The sequence below is a fragment of the Rattus norvegicus genome, chromosome 14, assembly GCF_036323735.1.
Source record: "Rattus norvegicus strain BN/NHsdMcwi chromosome 14, GRCr8, whole genome shotgun sequence".
Lineage (NCBI taxonomy): Eukaryota > Metazoa > Chordata > Mammalia > Rodentia > Muridae > Rattus > Rattus norvegicus.
The window spans coordinates 100,806,736-100,832,345 of record NC_086032.1 but is presented as its reverse complement, the minus strand read 5'-3'; the positions used below and the strand labels follow the sequence as shown (position 1 = coordinate 100,832,345).

At 47.3% G+C, this 25,610-nt stretch overlaps 1 protein-coding gene across 1 annotated transcript; it reads right to left on the bottom strand.

Moving 5' to 3' along the window:
- Positions 1-20,298: 20,298 nt before the first annotated feature.
- LOC100361636 (vasculin-like protein 1-like) lies at positions 20,299-23,678 on the bottom strand. The gene has a single exon (XM_039092877.2). It carries the CDS (start codon positions 22,475-22,477, stop codon positions 21,050-21,052), a length of 1,428 nt encoding a protein of 475 aa, XP_038948805.1. The 5' UTR covers positions 22,478-23,678; the 3' UTR covers positions 20,299-21,049.
- Between the last annotated feature and the right edge of the window lie 1,932 nt (positions 23,679-25,610).

The following is a 25,610-nucleotide window of genomic DNA, read 5'->3' as shown; positions in this document are numbered from 1 at the left end:
TACCCCCTCCCTCCTGTGTGGGGCCAAGGTCCCATGGAAACTCCTGACTGGATTCTTGTGCATGGAGAAGGTGCTGTCTCCTGCCATGTTGAGTTTGTTTGTTTGCTATGTGCCTGGCTCTGCTCCGACCACTTTTTCCGGTACGAAGATATTTAATGCTGAAGATTTCCCTACAGGTCAGATGTTATTTTCATTTTCAGGTGGGGATGGTGGGGCACAGAGTTTAGGCAATTTGCTTACTCAAGCAGCAAGTGGCCTGGTTGAACTAGAACCTGTTTAGTGAGTATCTGTGCCTCCAGGGCACTGGTGTTTGTTTGTTTGTTTGTTTGTTTGTTTGTTGTTTGTTGTTTTTTTTTGTTGTTGTTGTTTTGTCCAGGCCTCTAGAGGTTGGACAAGGTTTTTGTGTTATTTTGGTTCAGGCTAAGGGTCTGCATCTAAGACCAGGCCACACCCTTACCAAGGGAAGATCTCCAGGAGTCATCTTCCAAGTCACCAATTGAATGGACTCTGAAGCTCCGTTGACTCCTTCGCGGAGGCCAGGTGGTAGTTGATCTACATTGTATGATGTCTTCAGGGTGTGCCTTGCTTCAGCAAATTTATTTTACAAAGCAACAGTTAACTCCATTCTGAGTGTGATGTCAGAGGCAGAGTCCGTCTGGATTACACTTGGGCACATAAATGCCAAGACCTTTCTTGAGCAAACTCTTAGGTGCTGACCAATAATTCATGGGTACAAACAAAAAGGCACCAACTATAAGCTCATCTAAGCAGGCTGGGAACCTGTGGGCGCATGAGTATATTAGAACCATGTCAGAAACCAGGCCCCAAAACTTAGGGAACATATCAGAACAACGCCAAGTTTGCAGTGGCCTTACTTTGTGGTGGATTGACTGAGGATGGCCCTCATGTATATAGTTCATATATTTAAATACTTGGTCCCCAGTTGCTGGAGCTGTTTAGAAAGGATGAAGAGGCGTGGCCTTGTTGGAGGAGGTGTGTCACTGGTTTTGAGGTTTCAGAAACCCATTCCCTTCCCAGTCAGCTCCGTCTTGGGGTTCTGTCTCGAGACATGAGCTCTCCGCTCTGCTCCAGCACCATGCATACCTACCTGCAGCCATGCTCCCTGCCGTGATGGTCACAGACTCTTAACTCTCTGAAGCTATAAGTCCCAAACAAACCCACTCTTCCGTAGGTTGCCTTAGTCATGGTGTCTTATCACAGCAATAGGAAAGTCGCCAAGACACACTTGGACCCCACAGAAAGGCAGTTAACACTGTGACCCGAACCCAACCATGTCTGCATCAAGGGACTGAGAAAGAACTCCCAAGTGTCCCCGTGGTTTCAGCTCTGCACGCTGCCCAGTGCCTGATGGGAAATTCTTAGATTACTATCCATCCGCCTACTTTTCTGTCTGTCTATTCAGATCTGGTGCCTTCCCCTCCACTGGAAGGTTCTGGAAGTCATATGAAGACTTCCTCCAACCATGTGTGTTAATATCTAACCCTGCATGGTGGCAGCTCTGGTTCTGGTCAGGCTCCTTTGGACACTGCAACTTCTTTAACCCTTTGGTAGCCATTCTGTAACACTGAGAACTTTGTTACTAAGTGGGGTAAAATCTGTGATCAGAATGCTAAGACTAATAGTTAGGACTGGCATTAAAGCCAGCCATGGTGGTATACAACATTTAGTTCCAGCACTCCCTTCTCATTCCCCCTCCCACATCCCTTCCTACCTCTCCCCCACCCCCTTTTCCACCCTCTTCAGAAGTCCTTTTTCTATTTGTATGTTTTATGTATATTTCTTATCCCCCTCCACCCTGCCCCCGGAGCCCACTGTGATTATGAGCGCACCTCAGGGGTTATTTACTTGAGCAAAGACAGTTTACCAAGCTGGAGACTGGTGGCACAGGGCGGCAGAGGCAGGTGGATCCCTGAGCTCAAAGCCAGCCAGCATGGGCTACAGAACATGTTCCAGGACATCCAAGACTATACTGAAAAAACCCTGTCTCAACCCCAGCTCCCCACCCCCCAAGTCAGGGGAAGGCAGATCACCAGGGTCACGATCCTCCTTCTTCCAATGACCCCACTAAGTCCCTTGAGCACCTTAGGAAAGGGTGGGGCTTTATCAGTGTAACATCCATCCATGCTGTAGTCAGCTGGTTTGATCTGGTGAAGGAAACAGCCAAGGCTGCTCTGAATCATGGGTGCAACAGACACATCCTGTCCAGAGGATAGCTGTTCACAGCATCCCTCCGGGATCTTACACCACTCGGGCCCCTGTAGACAGTCTTTGCTACCTTGTAGGCTTCCCCTGTCTCACCCCATCACTAAATAGGAGAGAAAGAAGGATAGAGGATACACACACACACACACACACACACACACACACACACAGAGAGAGAGAGAGAGGAGACAGAGAGACAGAGAGACAGAGAGACAGAGAGACAGAGACAGAGACAGACAGACAGAGAAGAGAGAGAGAGAGAAAGATATCCCAGATTTTCATTTTTTTCTGTCGTTTCCTCTTTGAGCATTACTACCAACAAACCGTGCCCAATCAGCCCTGAATGACCAACAACCCGTTTATCTACCCTCTAAAAAGTCCCCAGAACTCCAAATGTCACACAATCTCAAAAACTATCAGCAGCTGACAAAACCATGCCTCTCTGGAGCACGGAGCACATCATAGTCAGTTGCTGCCCCATATCACCATGCTTGGAATTAAAACAAAAGCATATTCTTATAATATTTCTGGGTTTTAAAAAGAACCCAAAATCCCAGAATTCTCAGCACACACCCCCTCTTCTGCACTCTTCCCTGAGCCTTGTGGTAAGGGTAGGGGTGGGCGGGTGACATAGATTTCCCATTTTGGGCTGAGCACTCAAGCAGGCACAGTTGAGCTCTGCAGTGACCGTTGCCCACTGCGGACAAGCATCAGAGACATTTCTTCGGTGACAACTAGAAGGCTACTATTGTCATCTAGGGATTAGAAGCCAGAGATGTGGCTTCTTAAGTCATTCAGAAGCACCAGAGACACTCACTGCCTCACAACTGGGTAGGACTCGGTCTGAAGTGCCCACGTAACCTCCCGGCCATTTGGTTCCTGTAAGAGGGTCGGTCTTTTGTCCTGGGGCGGGGTGTGGGGTGCACATCTTCACTGAGGAGGCCACACAGATCAGTGTGTGCTGCATCCACGAAGTTCTTGGAAATACCGCAAGAATGTCGAGGCTTGCACAGAGCTCACTGGCATTGTCTTGTAACAGACTTGGTCCTGTCTTGTCATCCTCACGAGCCAGACTTTGTGCTATTAATTATCCAGATTTTACAGACTGGGGAGCGGAGATGACAGTTCCTGAGTTCATAAAGCTCTCAAATGGAAGCTGGGTTTCTAGCCTGCCCAAACAGTGAGAGACACAGTTAAGCAAGATAAGAAAGGTAAGTTCTCAGAAGAGCTAGCTGCAAGCCAGCTGGACTGTGCTCTTGTCTGGGGACAAGGGCATTTGAGCCCCCTCTCTCCACGGCACGGCACGGTGGCAGCCAGTCTCTGAGAGCCAGATGTCTTGACCTTTTTGAAGATGCAAAAGAGTAGAGCGGAGAGAGAAGGGTGTTCATTTCAGCCCAGAGATAGCTGGGGTAGAGACGGCAGCAGAATGAGGACTTTATATTATTTATTACGATGAAGAATGGCAGGCCTGTGTCTAAGCCATAAATACCCTCCTTTGATCTGTGCACATCAGAGCTAAGTGAGTCACTCTCCGGCCTCGGGAATTGATGACTGCCCTAATCATCACCCTGAATGACCTTCTAGCTTGAACACTGCTCATGCTCCCCGAAGCTTGACTGTGTCAGGGTTAGACTGGGTCTTGGAAGAGGGGAAGTGAGCCTGAAGTGGGGGGAGCACCCATAATTCCTGGGGGTGTGGTTTATTTTCCTTTCCCAACCTCTGTTTGGAGATGGTTACTGGTTCCCATTCCTGAGGCCAGCAAACAGCTAGAACCAGACCACCGCCTTCAAACCCAAGCACTAAGACCCGGGAAAGGGAAGCCCCCAGCTGTTAGCACAGTCTCTGACGCTCCTTTTGTCCTCTTGTTTTAGTAATCTTGCTCCATCCCTGGGAATTTGTTCCCCAACCACAAAATATCATCAGCGCCACCCACAGTCTCAAAGGTGTCACACGATTTTTTTTTAGGCCAAAGGCCATGGAACCCCAAGGGGAGACCCCTCTGTTGATAGTTTCTCAGCGTCAGACCCAAGGGTAGGAAGGGGCTGCAGAGATGGGTCTATATTAGGGATTCAAGGTGGATGTCGGGGCAGGGGAGGGAGCCGATCCCTGACGTTCCTGTGCGTGCTGCTTTTCAGGCTGGGAGCAGCAGGGCTCTGGGCTTTGAGCCAGAGAGAAGACAGACCTAATGGATCCTGTCAGATGTCTTGTGCAACGCATCCTGCTTGGCGTCTTCTCTTTCGGAACTTCTGGAAAGGCTTATTTTTATAGCGTTCCTTAACGTTAAGTGTACTGGAGGAAAGAGAGGAGGAGAGAAGGAGGAAGGAAGAAAGAAGGAGGAAGGAAGAGAGGAGGAGGAGGGGAAGGAGGGCTGACGAATGAGTATTTTCTGATACCAGACTGCTTTCCAGAGAAAATACACTGAGCAATGGTGCCATCCTGTGGCGCCACGTAGGAATTGCAACCCCCATGTGGTGTACTGGCCTATTTTAACTGAAGGTATAAGGAAGCAAGCAGTTCTTGCTTCTACATTAGGCGATTATAACTCCATTCTTGGTATATTCTTCCACATAATTATCTCAGGGAAATAACTAGGGTTTGGTGCTTGAGTTAGCCTTAAACGTAAGATTCATTCACACATTCAGTAAATATTTACTAGAATTTAACGTGAAAGCATTTTCCTAAGACCCTGGAACCCAACTGTAAGTAAAAATACACATTCTTGCACTTGGTGTTTTAGCTGGAGGGACAAGTATTCTTACCAGAGTTGTTTGGGTCACAGCTTGGCAGTCCAGCAACTTAGGCGTGGTCACCCCCCTCCACAGGCCAATCAGAGCCTCGAATAACAGCAAGAAGCAGATAGAGAAAGATGTATTCAGTGTGGACACACCAGGAAGAGAAACACAGAGCTCCCATAGCTCCCAAGCGCACTGTGGGGTCCTGACATGAAGTTCAGGCTTAGTAAGAGGACCAGCAGCACGCACTCCGCACTTCGGAGCAGTCCTCAGCAATGTGTGGCCCCGCCCTTCACCGCTCCCATCTGTCAAGAGATGTGTGAACCGGCATTCTGGGACCCAAGTTCCCTTCGGCCTTCATCCTTTCTTTCTCTCAGCATGACAATTTTGGGGGATTCCAATTTCCTGGGGGGGGTGTCATCATTTCACTATGTTAGATAGGGGTGAGGTGGGGTAGAAATGTCTAGAAGAGCTTCACCGTCAGGGGCTGGAGATGTAACTTAGCTTGCAGAGTGCTTGCGTGGCATGCAGGAGGCCCCGGGTTCAACCCTGAAGACTGCAGAAACTACGAACTGTGTCCTAGCACGTGCCCAGAATCCCAGCACCTTGGTGTTGGAGGCAAAACCATCAGAGAAGTTGAAGGTCTTCTTCAACTAGGGAGTTTGAGGTGGGCTTGGGATGCATGGGACCCTGTCCCAAAATAAAGAAACAAACAAATAAAATAGAATATCTTTGTTCCTGATAGGATGGTTACCATTTAGACGAAATAAACCGTAATGGGGGTGATAACATGTATAACGTTAGGAAATAAGGCAGGGGCCAAAGCCTTTCAGACAGGGTAATGGATCAAACACAGGTTTTCCTGAGATCGTGGCATTTGTGCAGAGGCCCGAGAAAACCGAGAGAACACGCCAAGGGGACATGTGAGTGAGGGCAGCCCAGCTCTGGGCAGTAACTCCAGGGTGAGTTAGCAGCCAACCAGGTGGGCTGGGGGCTAGGCTGATGATCTTTCTCTCACTAGCGCCTAAAGCTTCCCCCAGCCCCCAAAATTCCCTAGCAGAGCTTGCAGGAAGTCATTCTGGATTCTCAGGACCTACGGCCTGAGATGCTGACTTTGGACACCGGAAACCCCAATGCACGTTGGCCTTCCTTCTGTGTCCTGTGCTTATTCTACAAGCCTGCCTTTGCTTACACTGAAGGCCCCGGATCCTCATCTGAATGTCTCACTGCGCCAGCCAAGTTAAAAAAAAAATTCCTGAAGCAATTCTTTCAAAATATAATCCCACGTAGAAATCTAGCTAACGGCCAGTTCCTGGCAGCCCATTCAGCGCCTCTCAAGCTCGTTGCTGTCAACAGACATTTTCCAGGCTTGCTTCCCAGGCATCACCCGGAGCACCGCGCGGGGGCGGGCTGCAGGCAGACCGGTGCCATTTTCCCCAGGGCTCGGCTTCTGCAGTCAGGAAGTGCGTGGCTTACGGCTGGAATTGTTCCGAGCCAGATCGCTATCTCCGCTGTTTGGCACACGAATCCTGGAGTGTGAGCTAAGCACTTCCTGAGCGGCCTGTGGGTAGATGAGGGGACTGGTCTCAGCAGGTTAAAAACCTGCAACAAAAAAAATCTGAGAGCTGCGGCTACATCCACCACGCCCATTTTAGCCCCGAGCCGCAGAGCCTGGGCAGTTTTTTCCAGACAGCATTTGGAAAGCCAAGCTCAAATGACCTCTGCTGAACTAATAATAACAATAATGATAGTGGGGGGTGGAGAGAAAGAAATAAATTAGGCAAATCCAGAAAATTCCATGTGGGCGTTGTTAGGTCACGGCTTCTCTGTGGATCTAAGGCTCTTCTGACTGCAGCGGCTACCTTTTTTGGGCTTGTTCCTGACAGGAAAAGCTGGGATGTTCCATCCAAGAGGAAGTCATCTAAAGAGAAGGACAACTTGTTCCTTGTAACCTTCAGTGTTGGACAACTTCAGCTGAAGGCAGCCGTGTGCCCCTGCTCTTCTCGGCTCTTGCAGAGCTGTCTCTTGTCTAGAGGGACTTGTTCTGACTGATGCTGTCACGTGACTTGTGTCACTGCCTGAGCCCGGGGAGAGGCAATGCGGAGCCGCCTTCTAGCCAGGCCTGTGCCTCGACCTGCGTGTGAGCAAAGACGGCTGGCTGGACATCCGCTGCTTTGATGCGACTCCAGCCGGATGTAGCTGGATCAGCAGCCATTTCCCCACAGTAAAATCATTGGCAGCCAAGGAATGGAATTATTGATGTGCCTTTTCCTTGCTGCCAACCCCCAGCAAGGGTTCCATGGCCTCTGCCTCTGTCGATTTTCACTTTCTGGAAGGTGAATCCGGGGAGAATAGCCTGGCATAGGACCAGCTGTGTTGGATTAGTGAAGGATTCTTGGGTGCAGCTGTGGCGCTGTAAACAGCCTAGGCATTTCAGAGATCCCGGTGTGCCGTGTGCAACCCACCCAGGCATGGCTGCTGACCACTGAGGCTGCGGACTACCTCTTTTCCTTCCTAAAAGCCCTGCTAAGGGGTATAAGAATAGGGTCACCAAGCCTCTGTAGACTTTTAAGGAACACACATGTACACACACACACACACACACACACACACACACACACACACAGAGGAATTAAAAAAAAGAAAAACACATGCATGCGTGTGTGCATGTGTGTGTATATGTGTGTATGTGTGTGTGTGTGTACTCCTACTGAGGTTCAGAGGACAATTATTTTTTTATAAATTTATTTTTTAAGATTTTATTTTATTGTATGAGTACACTGTAGCTGTCTTCAGACACACCAGAAGAGGGCATCAGATCTCATTACAGATGGTTGTGAGCCACCATGTGGTTGCTGGGATTTGAACTCAGGACCTCAGGAAGAACAGTCGGTGCTCTTAACCACTGAGCCATCTCTCCAGCCCCCCAGAGGACAATTTTTAAGCGATGCTTTTCTTTTTATCATACGCATCTGCAGGAATCAAACTCAAGTTGTCACAATTGGTAGCAAGGGCCTATGCCCCTGAGCCATCTCAATGTCCCAAGAATCTGCATTTTAGAAGCTCTGGCCGTCCCCACCCACAATTCTGAGGCAGATCTTGCTTGGTCATTCTTGATGGAAATCGGGATGCTGTTCTGCCATCACTCTCCAGGCACTTGTCTTGGTTGACACTATGTGAAGCCTGTCCCTTTGCTCTCAACACTGTACCACTTCATTATGGCTGAGGTGGTGACAAGCACTGGTCCACGGACAGAAGTTCAGGCAGCCCAGGCCTTGGGCTCTCCTAAACTTACAAGGTTGTAAGGGTGGGGTCAGTCACTTAGCAACTCTTACTCTGAGGACAAACGAGGGGCTCACAATCTTGCTTTACTGTTAAAGCTTTACCCAGATCCCACCATGACCTCTCTGGTGGCAGTGAGCCCCTGCCTAACACCCCATGTCATCCATAGCAACGTCAGCCTCCCCTTACACACTGCTCCTCTGTCCCCAAACAGTCCCACACTGATATTCCATCCACTTCTCCGCCACAATTGGTTCCTGGTAAATGATACATTTGTTATTTTAAGTGTCGTTGACTATGGTCTGACTGGCACTTTCTAGTCCCTTGCCCTGTACTGGAAGCTATGGGAATTTGTCCCAGGCTCCCCGTCTTTTTCCTGACTGGCTTCTGTGACAACCCAACCAAACTTTCATCTAGAGATTTCTCTGCCATGGGTGGGGTTTGGTTTAACAAGCCTCTGGCTTTCTGCACAGCAATCTGGGAGAAAGAACTGGTGACCACTGAAGACTCATGGAAAGACTCAGCCACCGTCTTGTCACCAGAGGCCATCTGACTGGCTGGTAGAACAGAGGGAGCTACTGTTGTAGCAGGAAGCAGGTAGGTGTGGGCAGATGTGCTCTGGCTGCGGACCTCACTCGGGCACTTGGCAAGCTTGCCAATTTGGCCCAGCTGGAGAGAAAAACTATCCCTGGGTGTCTTAATTAGGGTTTTATTGCGGTGAAGAGACACCATGACCACAGCAACTCTTATAAAGATAAACATTGAACTGGCCAGAGCACATCTGTCCACACCTACCTGCTTCCTGCTACAACAGTGGCATGGCAGCATCCGGGCAGACACAGTGCTCGAGAAGGAGCTGAGGATTCTACCTCTAGACCTGAAGGCAGCAGAAAATGAACTGAGGCACACTTCCTCCAACAAGGCCACGCCTACTCCATCAAGGCCACACCTCCTAATAGTGACACTCCCCACGAGCCCGTGGGGATCATTTTCTTCCAAACCACCACACTGGGTATCTTTGGCATTATCTGTTGACACGGGCACTTGTCTGGACTTCACCTGTGGGACCAAGATCCAGGCCGGTGTCCTTCTGTGGCTACCAGTTATAGTTCACACTCCCATCCTGTGTGTGATTCTCTCTGATACAAGACAGATGAAGAGAAGGTCAAAATGTAACCCTTAACCCTTAGCTCTTTCAAAGTTTTATTTACTGGAAATATTGCCAAGTAAAACACCCCAAACTGATAACTATTGCCGGTCAATAAAGTATTATTGTTAATGAATAATTCTTTATATTATTAATGTACAGCGAGAATTCGGGAAGTTTCATTTCTTTAAAAAAAAAAACAGGAATATTTTAAGAGTGTGCTTTCATTTTAATCCTGGGCTGCTGTGCAGCAGCTGACTAAGATTTGCCTCATGCACTAGCGGAGGCTTGGTTTTGCCAGCTGTAGATAGTTTCTGTGATTGTGTGACTTTGGAATTCCGGGAACTTTTCAGAGGATCTATAAACGCTAGGGCCCCCAGAGGCGAGGTGGTTGTTGATTATTCACAGGGGTTGCTAGTAGCTGTGCTCAAAGAAGAAACAAAAGGAAAGAAATTAGATTCAGATCTCCCCCGTGCCCCCTCTTCCCTCGATCCTTCTTTTCTCCTATTTAGTGATAGGTGGAACACAGGAGGGGGGCAGATATAGGATGGGAAAATAAGAGCTCAAAAGTAGCTAAGTCCAGCTACTTTAATAATAATGTTTTGCTGTTGAAAAGAAAAGCTGAAGGTAGATTTTTAAGGCGATAATGTCAACATTATATAACAATTTTAAGTTATGGGCTGGAGAGATGGCGCAGTGGTTAAGAGCACTGACTGATCTTTCAGAGATCCTGAGTTCAAGTCCCAGCAACCACATGGTGGCTCACAACCATCTGTAATGGAATCCTCTCCTTGTGTGTTGAAGACAGTGACAGTGTACTCATAAAATAAATAAACAGACCTTTAAAAAATTTTAAGTTATGTTTTACAGTTTGGATGCTAGGCAAATACTCTACCACTGAGCTATATCTTAGGACCCTACCGTTCCAGTTTCTTCTCTTGTTAGCGAGATAGAATACTCTGACCAAAGCAACTTAAAGGAGAAAGGTTTGTTCTGCTCACAGCTCAAGTGGGGGAAGTCAAGGTAGCAGGAACTTGAGAGTGTTGTTCACATTGTGTTCATAGAACAGTGGATGCATGCTGGTACCCAGCACCCTTCTCTACTTCTATGGGATGAAGCCATCCATAGTGGGTGTGTCTTCATATCTTAGATAATATAATCAATTATCTCCCACACAGGCATGCCCAGAGGCTCATATCTCAGATAGTTTTAGACACTGTCAATGGACACTAACTCCCCATCATATCTGGGCTTTTAAGACAGCTCATTACAAACCTCGGGCTAGCTTTGAACTTGCTTTGTAGCACAGGCTGGCCTCAAAACCACATTCTTCCTGTCTTTGATTCCTGAGTGCTGGGATCACAGGTATGGACTACTACGCCCAGCCATAAATTATTATCTGGTGACCAATAAATCGAAGTGTTAAGATAGTTGACTGAAGCATCTGCAGGGTTGCCGTCAGCATCCAGTCCTGGCCCAATACTGATGGAAATAATCTGCTTACCAATCTCCAAAACACTGTGCAAGTCGGTGAGTCACTCGTGGATTCTCATCTGGAAACAGCCCCGTGTTGAGTTCCCTCACCACGCACGCAGTGTTTTTCTGGTAGCGGTTCTCAGTATCTTGTAGGCATGGAACCCCCCACCCCCACCCCTTTGGCTTCAGCATCAGTTTCTGCAGCGGCTTCACATGGCAGCTGGTCAGGTTAATTCTAATTGGGTGACTCACCAGCCCTGGTTCCACAGGTGCCTGTGCAGTGTCTTTAAAAGCAGTGGCCTGAAGTTGGGACCCGGCTCAGACTGTCCTCACAGTCAAGCCTCAGAAAGCCTCAGGTCATTCCCGAATGAACTTAATCTGCCCTATGCAGAGAAGCCACCCATAAAGGCTCCCAAAGGTGGACTGAACCTGGGCTTCTGGTGTCAACGAGGGGTGCTGAGGGTACCTGGAAGAGAATGGGGGACAAGAGACGCGAAGAAGGACGCCAAGACAAGAGTCTGATCAAGGCGACGATTTTATTTTTTCCCAAGGCTGAATTTATACCATAACAGGGGTAACAGAGAGAGGGGGGAAGTGGGAAACATTTACACAGGCCAAGGACACAGTACTCATGTGGTCAGCTGATGTCGACAGGATGTTGGTTTCTCAGAAAGGTTACAGGTCGTCACATTGGGCATCTTGACGTCAGATGTATTTCTCAGCAAGGTCAGAACTTTATCAGATCATTATTCATCCTGACCACCAGATTCATATTAGTCTTCTGCGGCTGGCTGGGGATTTTCCATGAACCCAGTCATACTTACCTCTAATCATAATAACATCAATAATGGAGGGTTGCAAGGGCATCGCTCCCAACATTCTGGAGTCTGGCTTGGAATGCTTGGGGAAGAGAGGGATAGCTGGTGTCACCCAGGGGAAAGCCAGCACCATAGATGGACTTCTGGATGGAAGTGTAGAAAGTGTGGGTATTAGGGGATTTCAGACGCCCAGGTAGAAACCACGCATTCAGTAGCCGATGTGATGCCAAGATGGGGCTCAGAGTCCCTGTGGGCACAAGAAAGGATTTGAGAGAGCTGGGCACAGTGGCAGCAGATATCCTCTGTATGCTGCAGAGGAGCAGAAGAGACATGAGCTTGACCTTAAAGTAATGGAGTACCAACATTTTCAGAGTGGTAGAGGCCAAGGAGGCAAGATTCCTCTGGCCAGAACAACCTCACACCCCAGAATTCCTCTGTATCCTTCTCGCCAGCCTGTCCCTGGACCTTTGCTGGAACTTGAACTTTTTCTACCTGGAAATAGGGTCACTGTGAGGCTTCAGTGTTCCACTCTGAGGCTTGTGAAGGTAAATCTGAAATCAGGACTAGAATAATGTAAAGACAGGAGTGCCTTCTGATCTCTCTGGAGATTCAGTTGTGTCATGTGATGCTTTTCTGGAAACTGTCTAATGAGAGGACGTTTTGCTGAGAACAGGCATGTGTTTTTCTGGAAGCTGTCTGGAAATGAGGTGTGCAATGTTTTTCTGGAGCAGACACTTGAGAGGACGTGTGATGTTTGGAAAGAGTGTAAGTAAAACCCAACAGACCGTGGACGACACTCTTGCATTGGTTCACCTTGCAATTCCTTGCTGGTCTCCCTTGGTCTTCGCAAATGATGCCCTGGTTTGCCTTGGTTTCTTTGCTGATCATCGCTTGTTGTGACTTCGTAGAGAGAAACAGAGCAAAGAACTTCTCGTGGTGATATTTCAGCAGTTTTTTGCTGCTTTTTTGGACTCAGGGCGATTGTGATTTCTACTGGCTCGAGCTGCTGATTCGAGTGACCTGAACTGCTGACATCCTGACAATGAAGACTGGGATTGCCCTAAGGAACTATTTCTAAACAGGTCCACATCTCCTTTTCTCTATTAACCTGCATTTTCCACTACCTAGTGGACTGTGAGCTACAAGGGAGGTTGAAGCATTTAAGAGCTCTTACTAAAGTAGGTTTTGAAAATCTAAGCCTACAGGTTCCTGTGAGAAAGAGGATAAAACCAATATTTCAAAGAAGGTTGACTAATGAGGACGTGCAATACATGGCAGAAGGGTCCAGAAAAGAGGACTTCAGGGGTAGACGGGACTCCTAGTCTAGTAGTTCTTCCTTACAATGGGTCCAGAAACATAGAACCTCTGAGACTGTAAGCCAAAATATCCTTTCTCCTTTTCTTATTTCTGCCAGCTGTTGGTCATGACTACATAAAATTGATTAATCTAGGGGCCATGTCTGGTGTTGCACAGGCTCTGAGTAAGGATCCTCAGGTATGTGTGTGGGGAACTAGGAGTGAGTAGCCCTGATGTACCCCTGAGGGAAGGCTGGCCTCCAACCCCAGTCTTCATGTCAGCCTATGTCTGAGCTTCTTTGGGGAGTCCTCAAGACATTAGGGTGAAGAAGGCCAGCCATCTTCTAGATAAGCTGAGAGAAAGGTGGAGTGGACATGAGGATTGAAAAAAGTCAAATGCTTCCTGTTCTCACCATGAAGTACCTCTCATGGTGGGCTTCAGGTCCCCGGAACAAGGTGAGAGGTGTTGGAGTCAACTTCTACTCTTGCTGTATGAAAGACACTGGAACTTACTTCTCAGAAGAGCCCTATTAGGGAGAGCTAGCCTGCTGGGGCTATGGGTAATCTCCCTGTCCCAACACCAGAGATTCAAGAAAGCCAGGGCACAAGGTTCAAATCCACGGTGCTCCCTCTCATTCCTGGGACACCAAAACCACTGAGAGCCTTCTCAAGTGGCCTGGGACAAGCTCCATTGAACACAGTGTGGGAAGGCTGAAACCTAAAACTGCTTTCAGTTCACGCTTGCCCTGGCTGAATCAGAGAGACTCAGGCTTGGAGTTTGTCCTTGTCTTCCCCCTATCAGACCTTGCTGGGCTGCCCCTTCACTAAGCCTAGGTGACCCTTCTGCCATTTGCCGAGACTGCATCACATTGTCAAAGCCCCCTCTTCCTGCTCAGAGGCCACCAGCAGTTGTGTCATGCCAGGAAATTCAGAGCACTTCCTTATTGACCATCCCAGGAAACTCAGAGCTCTTCCTTATTGATTTTGATGACTCCTCTTGCTTTCTGTCTCCATTTGTGGGCTGCAAGTGTCTCTAGGTACCTTGTCATCCTCAGAGTCAGCTTGCTGGCACTCGGTGTGTTGCTAAGTGGCCATCTCGGAGCAGTTTCTGTGTAAAGCATTCAGGAAATATGAATTCCAGTGAAGGATGGCCTAGACCCATTTATATTCCCTGAAGAGAGGAGGGACCCCGGGGGCAAGCCGGCTAAGCTAGACAAGTCAGCAAGGTTCAAATTTAAGCAAGAGACCCTGCCTCAATATATCAGGCAGAGACTGACATTAATCTTTGACCCCCACATGAACCTGCATGTACACACACTTCACCTATACACATTTAATCACATGTAAACATGAACACACACACACACACACACACACACACACACACACACACACACAAAAGCATACTGCACATAGACACAAGCAAAAAAAATCTTTTTTTAAAACTTAAAGTAAAGCTGTGGAGCCAACCAGAAAACAAAGGTAAGAAAAAGGTTGGCTGTCTCAGTTCCTAAGAGATGCTGGGTGCAGTGGAGGACCCAGGAGCCAGGAGTTCAACAGTGACACATCATATTGCTGACCAGAGGGCTGGTAGCCATGGCTCAGTGGCAGAGCTGTTCTCAGCATGTATAGGGCCTCAGTTCTATCCCCAATACTGCAGACAAATAGAAATGACAAGAACCAGCCTGGTGATGGTGGCAGCACATGCCTTTAATCCCAGCACTCAGGAGGCAGGGGCAGGGGCAGGGGCAGGGGCAGGGGCAGGGGCAGGGGCAGGGGCAGGGGCAGGGGCAGGGGCAGGGGCAGGGGCAGGGGCAGGGGCAGAGGCGGGCTAGCCTGGTCTACAGATCAAGTTCCAAAATAGCCAAGAAGCCCTGCTCTGAAAAACAAAAACAAACAAACAAAATAAAACACCCCCCCCCAAAAAAAGAAAGAAAAAGAAAAGAGAGAAAGAAAGGAAATTACAAGAACCATTAAATTCTCAGACATTTGAAGAGGAGAGATGGTTTGTCCATTTTGAAAACTCACGAAGACCATGAATCCTGACCGTGAGAGATCAACAGAAGAACTTGGTTTGCTTGTAGAGTGTAGAGGATGGGAGGATGCACACTTACTGTCTCTCGAGCTGTGATGTCCTGTGCCACCTCAGGACTCTGCCGGGAGGAAGGCTATCGTCAGCCTCTTGACCCTGGGCCAGAACAGTGGGTTAATGTAAACAAACATCTTTTCTTGATTACGTGTAAAGTCAGCGTAATGGCGCTTCCGTGCATGTGCCATTGTACTTCGTTGTTAGTGCTCCCGCCTTCACTGCCCTCCTCCTTCCTTCTGTCCTTCAGCTCCCTTTCTTCCTCCCCAGATAGTCCTCCCTTCTACTCTCAGGTCTCACTCTTTTCACGTCTCTCGTGTTTCATCCTACGTGTCTCAAGCTCTTGATGATCTGGTTCCGTGTATAAAAGCACTGCTGTCAAGTCTGATCCACAGGACAAAAGGAGAGAACTGATTCCCACGATGTCATCTGATCTCCAGATGTGTGTCGCCGTGCACGCTCGCATGCATGCACACATGCACACATTGCAAAAAAGAAAAGGACGGGGGCTGGAGAGATGGCTCAGCGGTTAAGAACACCCGACTACTCTTCCAGAGGTCCTGAGTTCAATTCCCAGCAACCACATGGTGGCTCACAACCATCTGTAAAGAGATCCGATGCCCTCTTCTGGTGTATCTGAAGACAGCTACAGTGTACTTATATATAATAAATGAATAAATCTTTAAAAAAAAAAAAAAGAAAAGGACTCTTGAATTTAAACAGGAAGCTAGATTTACACAGTAGGCAACAAGATAGACTCATAACTATGTTGTCTAGTCTTACATTCTTTAAAAAACAATTTCAAGTTTCTCCATGAAGGGATAGGATAGACAATGCTTTTCTCCTTCCTTTCAAAACATTCCCAGAAAAGCACAGTGGAGCTCACAAACATTTTCTAGCCACACTTTAAGTCTCAAGGAATGAGTATACCTGTCTTACTATTCCATTAGTCTTATCTAGAATTCTGAGGACCCAAGGGGAATGGTTGGGTGTCTGGACTGTTGGTGGATGACGAGGCATATCATGTTTGGAGGATGTGGCATGATTGAGTCAGGACTGAGCAAAGCTGACGCTGACAAGGCCCAGCTGCTGGTCGGTGCTATTCCTGAGGGAGAGAAGTCCGCTTTATAGTCTTCATCATGACAGCTATGCTCAACTCTCAGCCCGATGGGGTACTCCTGTGGGGTAGCTGCTGTTCCAGACACTGCCGATGCAAGAGAAATCCAAATTGCAATTCCCTTCCTTTGTAGAGTGAAGTGTAGTGAGGGAGGCAAGATAAAGGGCTGAGTCGATGGGCTGATATGTGGGAAAATCAGAGAGAATAAAGCGTGTGTGTGTGTGAGGAGTGGGGACAACCTTTCAGAGGCTTTGAGGGAAGGCTTCAGTGAGAAGACATGGAGAGAGCCACCGGGGAGAGAAGCTTCCAGACGACGGTGAAGCCTGAAGCAGGCTGTACCTGGTGTGTTCAGGGACGAGCACAGAGACCAACAAGAGAGAGGAAAGATAGTATGGAGTCTTAGTAACAGTCTGGAGAGAGTGTGGGACTGGCCAGTTCTGACAGAGACCAGCCGCTGCTGCCTGCCTCTCACCCATGATAGCTTGACCCTTACATGCCTCTCACTCAATGATAGCATGACCCTTACATGCTTAGGCATTGCTAGAATTCTCCTTCAAAACCTGTGCGGTGAGCAGGCCGGCTTCCAGATCATGTGTTAGTGCCTTTGGCCACAAGCATCTAAGCAAACATTTCCCGGAGGCTCTAGCTGTTGGAACACAGGGGAAAACAATGAGTAGAGAACTTTGCCACTCTGAATTTCTCCTGCAAGCCTTAGTTTTGGAGCATGTCCTTGGGTCAGGGCCCCTGATTGATCCCAGTAGACAAACAGGAGTTAGCCAGAGCGTGCAGTTGTTCCTCAGGTTCTCTTGTGACTCTAGATTTTTTTTTTTTTTATGCAGTTGTTCCTCAGGTTCTCTTGTGACTCTAGATTTTTTTTTTTAATAGTATTTTACCAAATACAATATCAAGAAGGGACTTGCACCAGAAAGTTGACGAGGACATTGTCTGAGTCAGCATAGAGTGACAGTTCCCTCATCCCTTTCAGGAAGTTTCTACCGGCAGCTTCTCCTGCTGGTGTAAAACTGCCACATGACCAAAGGCAGATAGATCACCTGTGGAGACTTTCACTTCCTGTCTCACCGTCTCATTGACCTTGACACCCTCCTTATGATATCCTGTGAAGAAAAGGGCTGGACTGCAGTTTGAGGCATTGTCTAGATCTCAGGACTCACAGTGATTGAGAACTGGGGACCTGCTCTGGAGAACCCCTGGCCTCAGCCCTCCCCATCCCCACCCCCACCCGTGGGCAGGAGAGAGGCTCCCCTGTTGCTCTCCCCTGCATATTCAGCTGTGAGGTTTTGTTTGTGAAGAGACTCCGTCTTGATTCTCTTTTGGCGACTGTCTGTGCTTTCCTGTTGTCAGCTCAACCATAAACAGAAGAAACATGCACACACGCATCCAAGCACACGTGCACAGACATATATATATGCATTCAATTTCAAATACACCCACACATGCATGCACTTTCAAATACACACACATGCATGCACTTTCAAATATACACACACATACACACACATGCATGCACTTTCAAATACACACACACACACACACACACACACACACACACACACCTTCTTTTAAACATCTAGTCATTTGTCTCCTTAACATTTAAAAAGGGGTGATTCTGTTCTCTGCCTACTCTTGGCATTTTGTGAGAGACTACTGGAATGGGTGAACATCTGAACTGTGGTTCCAGCCTGTGATGTCTTCACTATTGTTTGGTTGTGCTAAATAGGCGGGTGACTAACACACAGCAGAGCTTGCACGGGCCTGTGCTTTATGAATGTTATAGGAGGAAAAACTTGTAAAGTAGACTGAACAAAAGAACGTATCCAGGGCCCCAAGTTTCTGGAAGTGGGACCATCGCTTCTGAAGTGACAGGTAGAAACCTGTTCTGTAGACAGAAGGCATTTACTCACTGAAGGAATCTGAGGAATGTTACCTCCCAAATGTAGCACTCTGGTGTGCTGACTTGTGATGAAAGGTACCTGGGGATCAGCAGTGGCTGGAAGAGGCTTTACTTTGAAAGTCTCTCTGATCTACTTAAAGATCAGGTTGGCCAAAGAGTACAGCTGCCTTTGATTTTCTCCCACGGATGCTGCCAACCAGGGAAGGCCCAGGGACCGCATCGCACTCAGACTTGGCTTTGCCCCGCACCAGGGAGATTAATTTACCTCTGTTGTTTGTCTTTGGGACGTTCAGTTACTTTGAAAATCCTTCACCGCCTCTCAGGATGGCTACATTCCCGGATCTCCCAGGCCTCTGTGAGGAAGCGTTCTTGGGTGATCCCGGTCTTGAGCTGCCCCTGTACACAGTGTGCATCTCTGGGCTGCTTATTTGGTCATCTGTCCATGGCCAATCCAGTGTACCAAACCCTCAGAGGGTAGAGGGGACACTTTCTCTACGAGCTGCATCTGAGCTGGCTTCAGGACCTTGGAGACACAAGGTGACACAGACTGAGCTCTGACCTTGTGCCAGCAGCTTCCTGTGCAGCGTCCTACACTCCAGAGAGCACCTTAGAAGGCCAACGGCAGCTAGACAAGAGCTGGATTGTTGCAGAAGATTATATAAATCTCGGCCCATGGTTTCTACCCCACCTTAAACCAATTAGCTCCTGAATGAATGACACACTCTCAGTCTTTTTTTTTTTTTTTTTTTAATTTTGTATATGAGCACACTGTCGCTGTCTTCACACACACACCAGAAGAGGGCATCGGATTTCATTACAGATGGTTGTGAGCCACCATGTGGTTGCTGGGATTTGAACTCAGGACCTCTGGAAGAGCAGTCGGTGCTCTTTTTTTTTTTTTTTTTTTCTTTTCTTTTTTTCGGAGCTGGGGACCGAACCCAGGGCCTTGTGCTTGCTAGGCAAGCGCTCTACCACTGAGCTAAATCCCCAACCCCGCAGTCGGTGCTCTTAACCACTGAGCCATCTCTCCAGCCCCACTCTCAGTCTTTAATTACAATAAGCCCTAAATTTTTCATGGTTCTTCCTTGCCCCCAAGCCTGGGAAACCTAAACCCCACCCATGTCTCTTCTGTCTAACTATTGGCTATTGGCATCTTTATTCACCAATCAGAATTAACTTGGGGGCAGGGTCATTAGGGCTATTGGTAGATTTTAGGTCCCCACTTAACTTTACAATACAAGCAACATTAGTCCAACCCTAACTGGGTTGTCTGGGGACAGAAGAATGAATGGTGGTGTCTCAGTTGCTCCAGCTGGATACACCCAGGCATTGTTGTTGATCAGGGTGAGGTCCTGGGCCTGCCTTGAAGAAGGCTCAGGCACCAGGCCAGATAAAGTATTGCACGAACTTACAGCACTGTGACGCATGTGCTGGCTTCCAAGTGGGGCGCTGCCAAGGCAGGAGGTGAACCGTACGCAATTCTGTTCCATTGGCTCTCTGGATCATCAAGGACAGTATGGAGCCAAGCCTAGTGGCCCAGGCCTGTAATCCCTGACACTTGAGAGGTTGAGGCAGGAGGATGGTCAATTCAAACACAGCCTGGGCAACTCAATAGTGAGACCCTTGTCTCAAAACAAAAAGTAAGAAAGTGCTGGGGTTGTAACTCCACACTAGGGTGTTGGTCTAACATGTGAGAGGGTCTGGACTGATTCCCAGTATCACAAAAAAGAAGATAAAATGAATGAGTGAGTGAGTGAGTGAATGGAAGAAAGAAAGGAAGAAAGGAAGGAAGAATAAAACAAAAAATAACATTACACCAATAGGTTTCTGGTGACGGGAAACCACTGCTGCCTTGATCTACAGAAGAGTTGAGCCTCGAAACCCGTCTTGTTTGGCTTCCGGTCCTACTTAATGCTTTGAAATATTTTTTGAAGATCCTCTCTTAAAGTATGGTTTAAGGCTCACCTCTTTCCTTAATTGAGGTGTAATTTTTAGTAAGATTTATTTGCTTCAAGTGTACCACGTAATCGCCACACAATCTGGTTTTTTTTTTTTTTTCTTTCAGGAAAGAAAGTGAAGTTTATTAATAATTTATTGCACAGGTTTTTCCACATCAAGAATTTTTGCTGAAAAGAGAAACAGGTGGGCCTGAATTCAGTTTTCCCCAAGATTTCTAAAAATATTTCCCCTAAAAAAAGGAATCCACCCTCTAATTTTAAAGAAAATATATTTCTTACACAAGACAATCCAAACTGATGCAAAATATTTATTCCACGTTAGTTATTTTATGCAGTAGTTTTTCCCCTCAACAGACTTGTGGTAACCACATCTTTTAAATCTGTAAATAATGTTATCAAAATAATCTTAATCTTTGAATCTCACAAAAATTCATATTTTACAATCCACCCTGAATATCAAGGCTGCAAGAATAACATTTCCTATATCCAAATATTTTACAGCTGTACCCAAAAAAAAGGAAAAAAAAAAAAAAACCCCAAACAAAAACAACCACATATGCTTGGTTAAGGGCTAAGTTACCCCAGCAGCCAAAAATAAAATAAAATATCCAAATTATTAGCATTAATTTAATACAATTATAACTTCAATAGTCACTTTGTCATTGACAATGATTGTGTGAGCACAGGCTGGGTGCCCAGGGCTGGGAGCAGAAGCTGTTGAGCAGCGCAGCGCCCCTCCCTGCATCTTTGCCTGCACAGCTCCCACTTGTGCACAGCCCAACAGGTACTGTGTGTGCTTAAAAATTCCCACCACACAAATGTCTACTGAGCAGATAACAGGGAAGAACAACAAAAGCTAAGCAGGACAATGGCTCTGTCTTTGGGATATGACTATTTCCCTTGTGCACGAAGTATTCAACAACAGAAGAAAGGAAAGAACTTTATATTCTCTAACACAAGGCCGAGCTCAGCGGGGCAGGGCAGCTGCGAGCATTTCTACTTTCTACTTCCAGGCGTCGTCGTCTGACGTCTCGCTGCTGCTTGTTCCCGTGTCTGAGTCCTCACACTCTGCAATGCAAGTGCTTCTCCATGGGGAGAACAGGCTGGAACTACGGCCTTGTAAGAAGCCATTCTTTACAAACCCGTTCCTTCGTAGCTGTTCTGTTCTCGTGTGAAACTCCTTGAGTTCATCCTCTGTGAGTGGGAGGCAACTCTCATCATTTTCAGGATACTCCTGCCACCCCATTGCTTTCAATAACCTGTGCTCTGCTTCTAGAGAGTGTGACAGGACCTCCCTCTCCTCTACCATGGGTAGAGAAAGCCCGTTCTGAAGACAACCTTGTTCTCCATTTTCCTTTGGTTCAGGTGTGTGGCTGCCCTCCAATCTTAGCCCCTCCAGCTTGTCACAGTCTCTACTTTGGGAGCAGTCTTCATTGCGCTCATCCTTCAGAGTCTTCAGGAACTCGCTCTTCCTGTCTGTGGTTCGTCGGGTCAATTTGGTCAGGCGAGAGGAGCTGATCTCTATCGGAGGGGTAGTACTGGAGGGACTCTCTTTGGGAGCGTTGAGAACTACACCAGCAGCTAGTACCACTGGTTTAGTAACAGAAACTGGATTGGTCAAAGCAGCCTCCCGGCTGGAGGAAAGTGATCCAGGTTTGTGTTCCATTCTGTTAGCTTTCCATGCGTTGGGCTTAGAGGGAGGTGGTGCAGGCTTGGGAACCAAGTTCTTATAAACACTCGGGACCATGGTTGACACTTTGTTCCCATTTGCATGGTGGGATCCTGAGGTAAATGCAGCGGAAAAGGCGGCAGCAGGATCCTCTTTGGAAATTTTTTTGATGACTAGCATCTTTGAGGGTTGCTTGGCACTAGGTGGATTTTCCCACACTCCAGAAGGGGTCCCAATAGGTCTGCATGGCTGATTCTGTTTGCCAGCTTCTGGATTCAAAGAAGGGAAGTCTTCCTCTTCAAACTGCAACTTTTCTACTTTATCCTCTTTTTTCTCTTCCCTAATTTCAGTTGGTGTTTTTTCTTGAAAGGCACAGCCTTTCCGGGAATGGAAGCTGCCATTCCAGTGTCGGTGGTTTCCTGTACTACCTCCACCACGTTGGCTCATGCCATCATGACCTCGGGAAGAGCCATGCCAACCAGACAGATTCCCTGTGGTTCCGGCATACGCTCCCTTAGAGACACCAGAGTCAACAGAATCATGGCGGAATAGGGAGGGTTGGTGCCAAGAATCTCCTGTAGTCCGCAGAGGTCCATTGTTAAAAAAGCCATCAGAGGAATTATGTCTACGACGGCTTATTCCAAATCTACCTTCTCCACGGGATAGGTGCTCTCCGTGTTTGTCAAAGGTGGCTGTAGATGACTTAGCTGACTGTGGCGTTGAAAAATTTAGCCAAGCAGGAACAAAGTCATGCTGCGCCATTTAGGTCCAGTGTCTTTTCAGCAAGTTGAGGCATCCAACCTCATGGCCAGGATCCTCAGAGTGTCACCTCTGTGGTCCTGTATCCAAGTTGCCACCTGTATCTTCCACGAGGTTTTCTTGTAAAAAGGGTCTAAAATAGCCTGGGCAGCAGCACGCCTTGTGATGAAGCACAAAGAAGCCCAGCTCTGTGTGGCCCACCCTCTGAATCCTCTCAATCGCTCATCCTCAATACCTAGTTCCCAACACTTTTCCACAGGGGGAAGGGGAAGGGGAAGGGGGAAGGGGAACATAAAAAGTTATTTGTTACATTTAAAAAAGGGGGGAAAGGGGGAAAAGCTATGTCTATGTTCACCTCATTCAACTTCCTTGAGTAATGGCACTATAATGTTGCTTAAATAGGCAAAACATGGACATCTGCACAGGGAGTGCAAACACTGTTCATAACAAGGTCATGGCTAAAAAGACAAGTGGTCTCAGGTGTGAACAGGAAATGTCATCAGGGTGACAGGTCAAAACTGTATAGTAAAGCACTGGGATAGAGCTTCTGCACAACCAGTTCCAGTGGCACAATATCCACAACAAAAGCTTTTAAAACAGAAATCTCATTATCATACACAACTGCTTAAAGCAGTGTGCAGATAAATGCTTTCATTGGTTTTAACCTTCAAAATCTAAAGATATAAGTAGTCTTGTTTTGTTTTTTGTAAAAGGAATCCAACAGAAACTTGATATATTTTTCCTGCCACAGAATAGCAGCTTTCAAGGCAAATGTCTTGGTATAAAGCTCCTAAATATATATCCTATTTCTTTGGTCTTTACTATTTATACATTCAAAGCAAAATTATAAGTAGAAAAGGTAAGGGTCAAGGAGAAAGAGAATTCCAAAATGAGGTTTTCTTCTTATTAATTTTCTGTATTTCACTTGTTCTCCTCTTTCCCAAAAACTGAACTGTGCTTCCAGAAGTGATATGAAGAATCTTCTATTGCTTTATTGAAGAAATCACTTTCTAATTTGGGTCCATCTCCATCATTACACAAACATTAAAAAGGCCACTTGAGTCTGCAAATCCGGCAGCGGCGGGGCTACGGTCAAGGACGACTCGCGGCGTCTAAGGACGCGTCCCCAGCTTCTCCGACCAGCAGAGGTGACTAGCCCACAACCATAACAAAGCTCTTCCCAAAATCACACAATCTGGTTTTAAAAGGCCCAGACTAACCCTCTGTCCATCATTGTCAGTGACCAATTTCAAGCTCATCCCTGGCCCCAGGCACCGCCCACCTTTTTGTCTCTGTGGCTTTGCTTGTTCTGTGACACCTAAGTAGCTCCGGCTGACCTTGAAATCACAATGCTCCTGTCTCTGCTCCCTGAGTGCCGGGTGAGTGCCACCTCGTCTGGTTAGGTTTGCATCTTAACCTGAGCAGAGTCAGGTGATACTCAGTGTTCTGTGCACAGCCGGTGCGGACTATATGTTGTGGTCTATACATTCTGTATGTGATCTGTTCCTTTTGGCTTGTGGATAATCCACTCATAGACGTTACATTGCCATCTGCTGTTGACCATTTGAGTTGTTCTGGGCTGTAGCTATTATGCACGAAGCATGTATATCCATGTAGGTGGTTTTGGATACATGTGTTTAGTTCTCTCAGTTAGATCGCTTGTTGTGGATTGGTTCTAATGCTGTATGTGTTAATTTGGCTCCCAAAATCTCATGGGAACCCGCATGTCTGCCTATAAGACTCTGAGGATCCCTGTCCCCATTTGGCTCTAATTGGTAAATAAAGTTGCTGGTGGCCAATGGCTGGGCAGGGAGACAGAGTCCGGACCTTAGATTTCCCAAGCAAGGGAAACCACCGGGCTGCAGAAACATCGAGCCTGAAGCTGCAGGGGAGAAAGTCACTCGAGGTAACGCTCGGGTAGAATGGCGCCAGGGTCCAGTCTCCCGATCGGGTCTGGGGTAGCAGAGATGAAATATAAATTTTAGAAGTAATAATTCAGGAATTATTATTAGAGGGGAGGCATTAGCGTTATGAAAGGTTGGGAGTGGCCCAACCATTGAGCTGCTTAGGGCATGTGAGAAATAAGGCTGTGTGTGTCTTTCATTCGTGAATCTGAAACATTTGGATGGGTAGCGAGGAGCTCCTGTGCACGCGCCGGGGAGCTTAGGTCGAATGAACCTTCTACAGCTTCCGTCCCTGGCAGTTATCCCTGGGGACACAGTGCATATTGATCCAGGTATTCATGCTTAGTTCTTAAAGAAACTGCCGAGCTACTTCCCAGGTTGGACATGCCACTGCAAAGTCCCTTCAACAGAGTGTGCAGACCAGGCTTCTCCAGGTCCTCAACAAACCAAAACCAAACCAAACGACGACAAAACACACAAAACAAAAATTTGCCAGCTATATTAAAAAACCCAGGGGGCAGCAGGTAAACTTCTCCGGGGATGGGAAGGGGGTCTGTCTTGTTCATTAACTACTCAATCCTAAATATTAGTGGGAAGTTATGCATTGGTTCAATGCTGCTGCTGTTTTTGCTTTTTTTTTTTTTTTTTTGCTACAGACTTGATGACTTAAGACAGCACGCATTTATTCTTTTAACGTTCTGGACACCAGAATTTGGAATTAGTTTCATTGGGTCCAAGTCAGTGTGTCAACAGAAACTCTGAACGATACAGGGGGATCCATTCTTTCCTGACCTTTTCCTTCTTTCCTCCCCACCCTCCCGTAAGATGGCTTGCCTTCTGTTCTGTACTGAAATACATGTTTCTTCCCCTCAGCTCCCCTTTGATGATTACATGTAGAATCTACCTACATAATGTAGGGTAGCACACCCGAGTTTCATTTGCCCTAAAAAAACCTCCATAGGTTCCTGGGATTAGGTCCTGAATATCTCTGGGGCATTTTTCAGCTGACTACAGTCAGCTGTCTGTGTGAGGAAGCCTCCGGGGCTCAGATTCGGAGTTGGCTAGTTCTGGCAACGGTTCCCGTTGAGGGGTCTTTTAGAGGCTCAGGTAGATCCTAGAGGCATGCTGGAATCACTTGGGCTCCATATTTCTTTACTTCCCCCCAACCCTCCCCAACCCTCCCCCGACTCTCTCTCTCTCTCTCTCTCTCTCTCTCTCTCTCTCTCTCTCTC

Bases quoted from the DNA above. Each gene is read 5' to 3' on its own strand.
- LOC100361636 (XM_039092877.2), bottom strand. From the start codon at position 22,477: ATGGCGCAGCATGACTTTGTTCCTGCTTGGCTAAATTTTTCAACGCCA.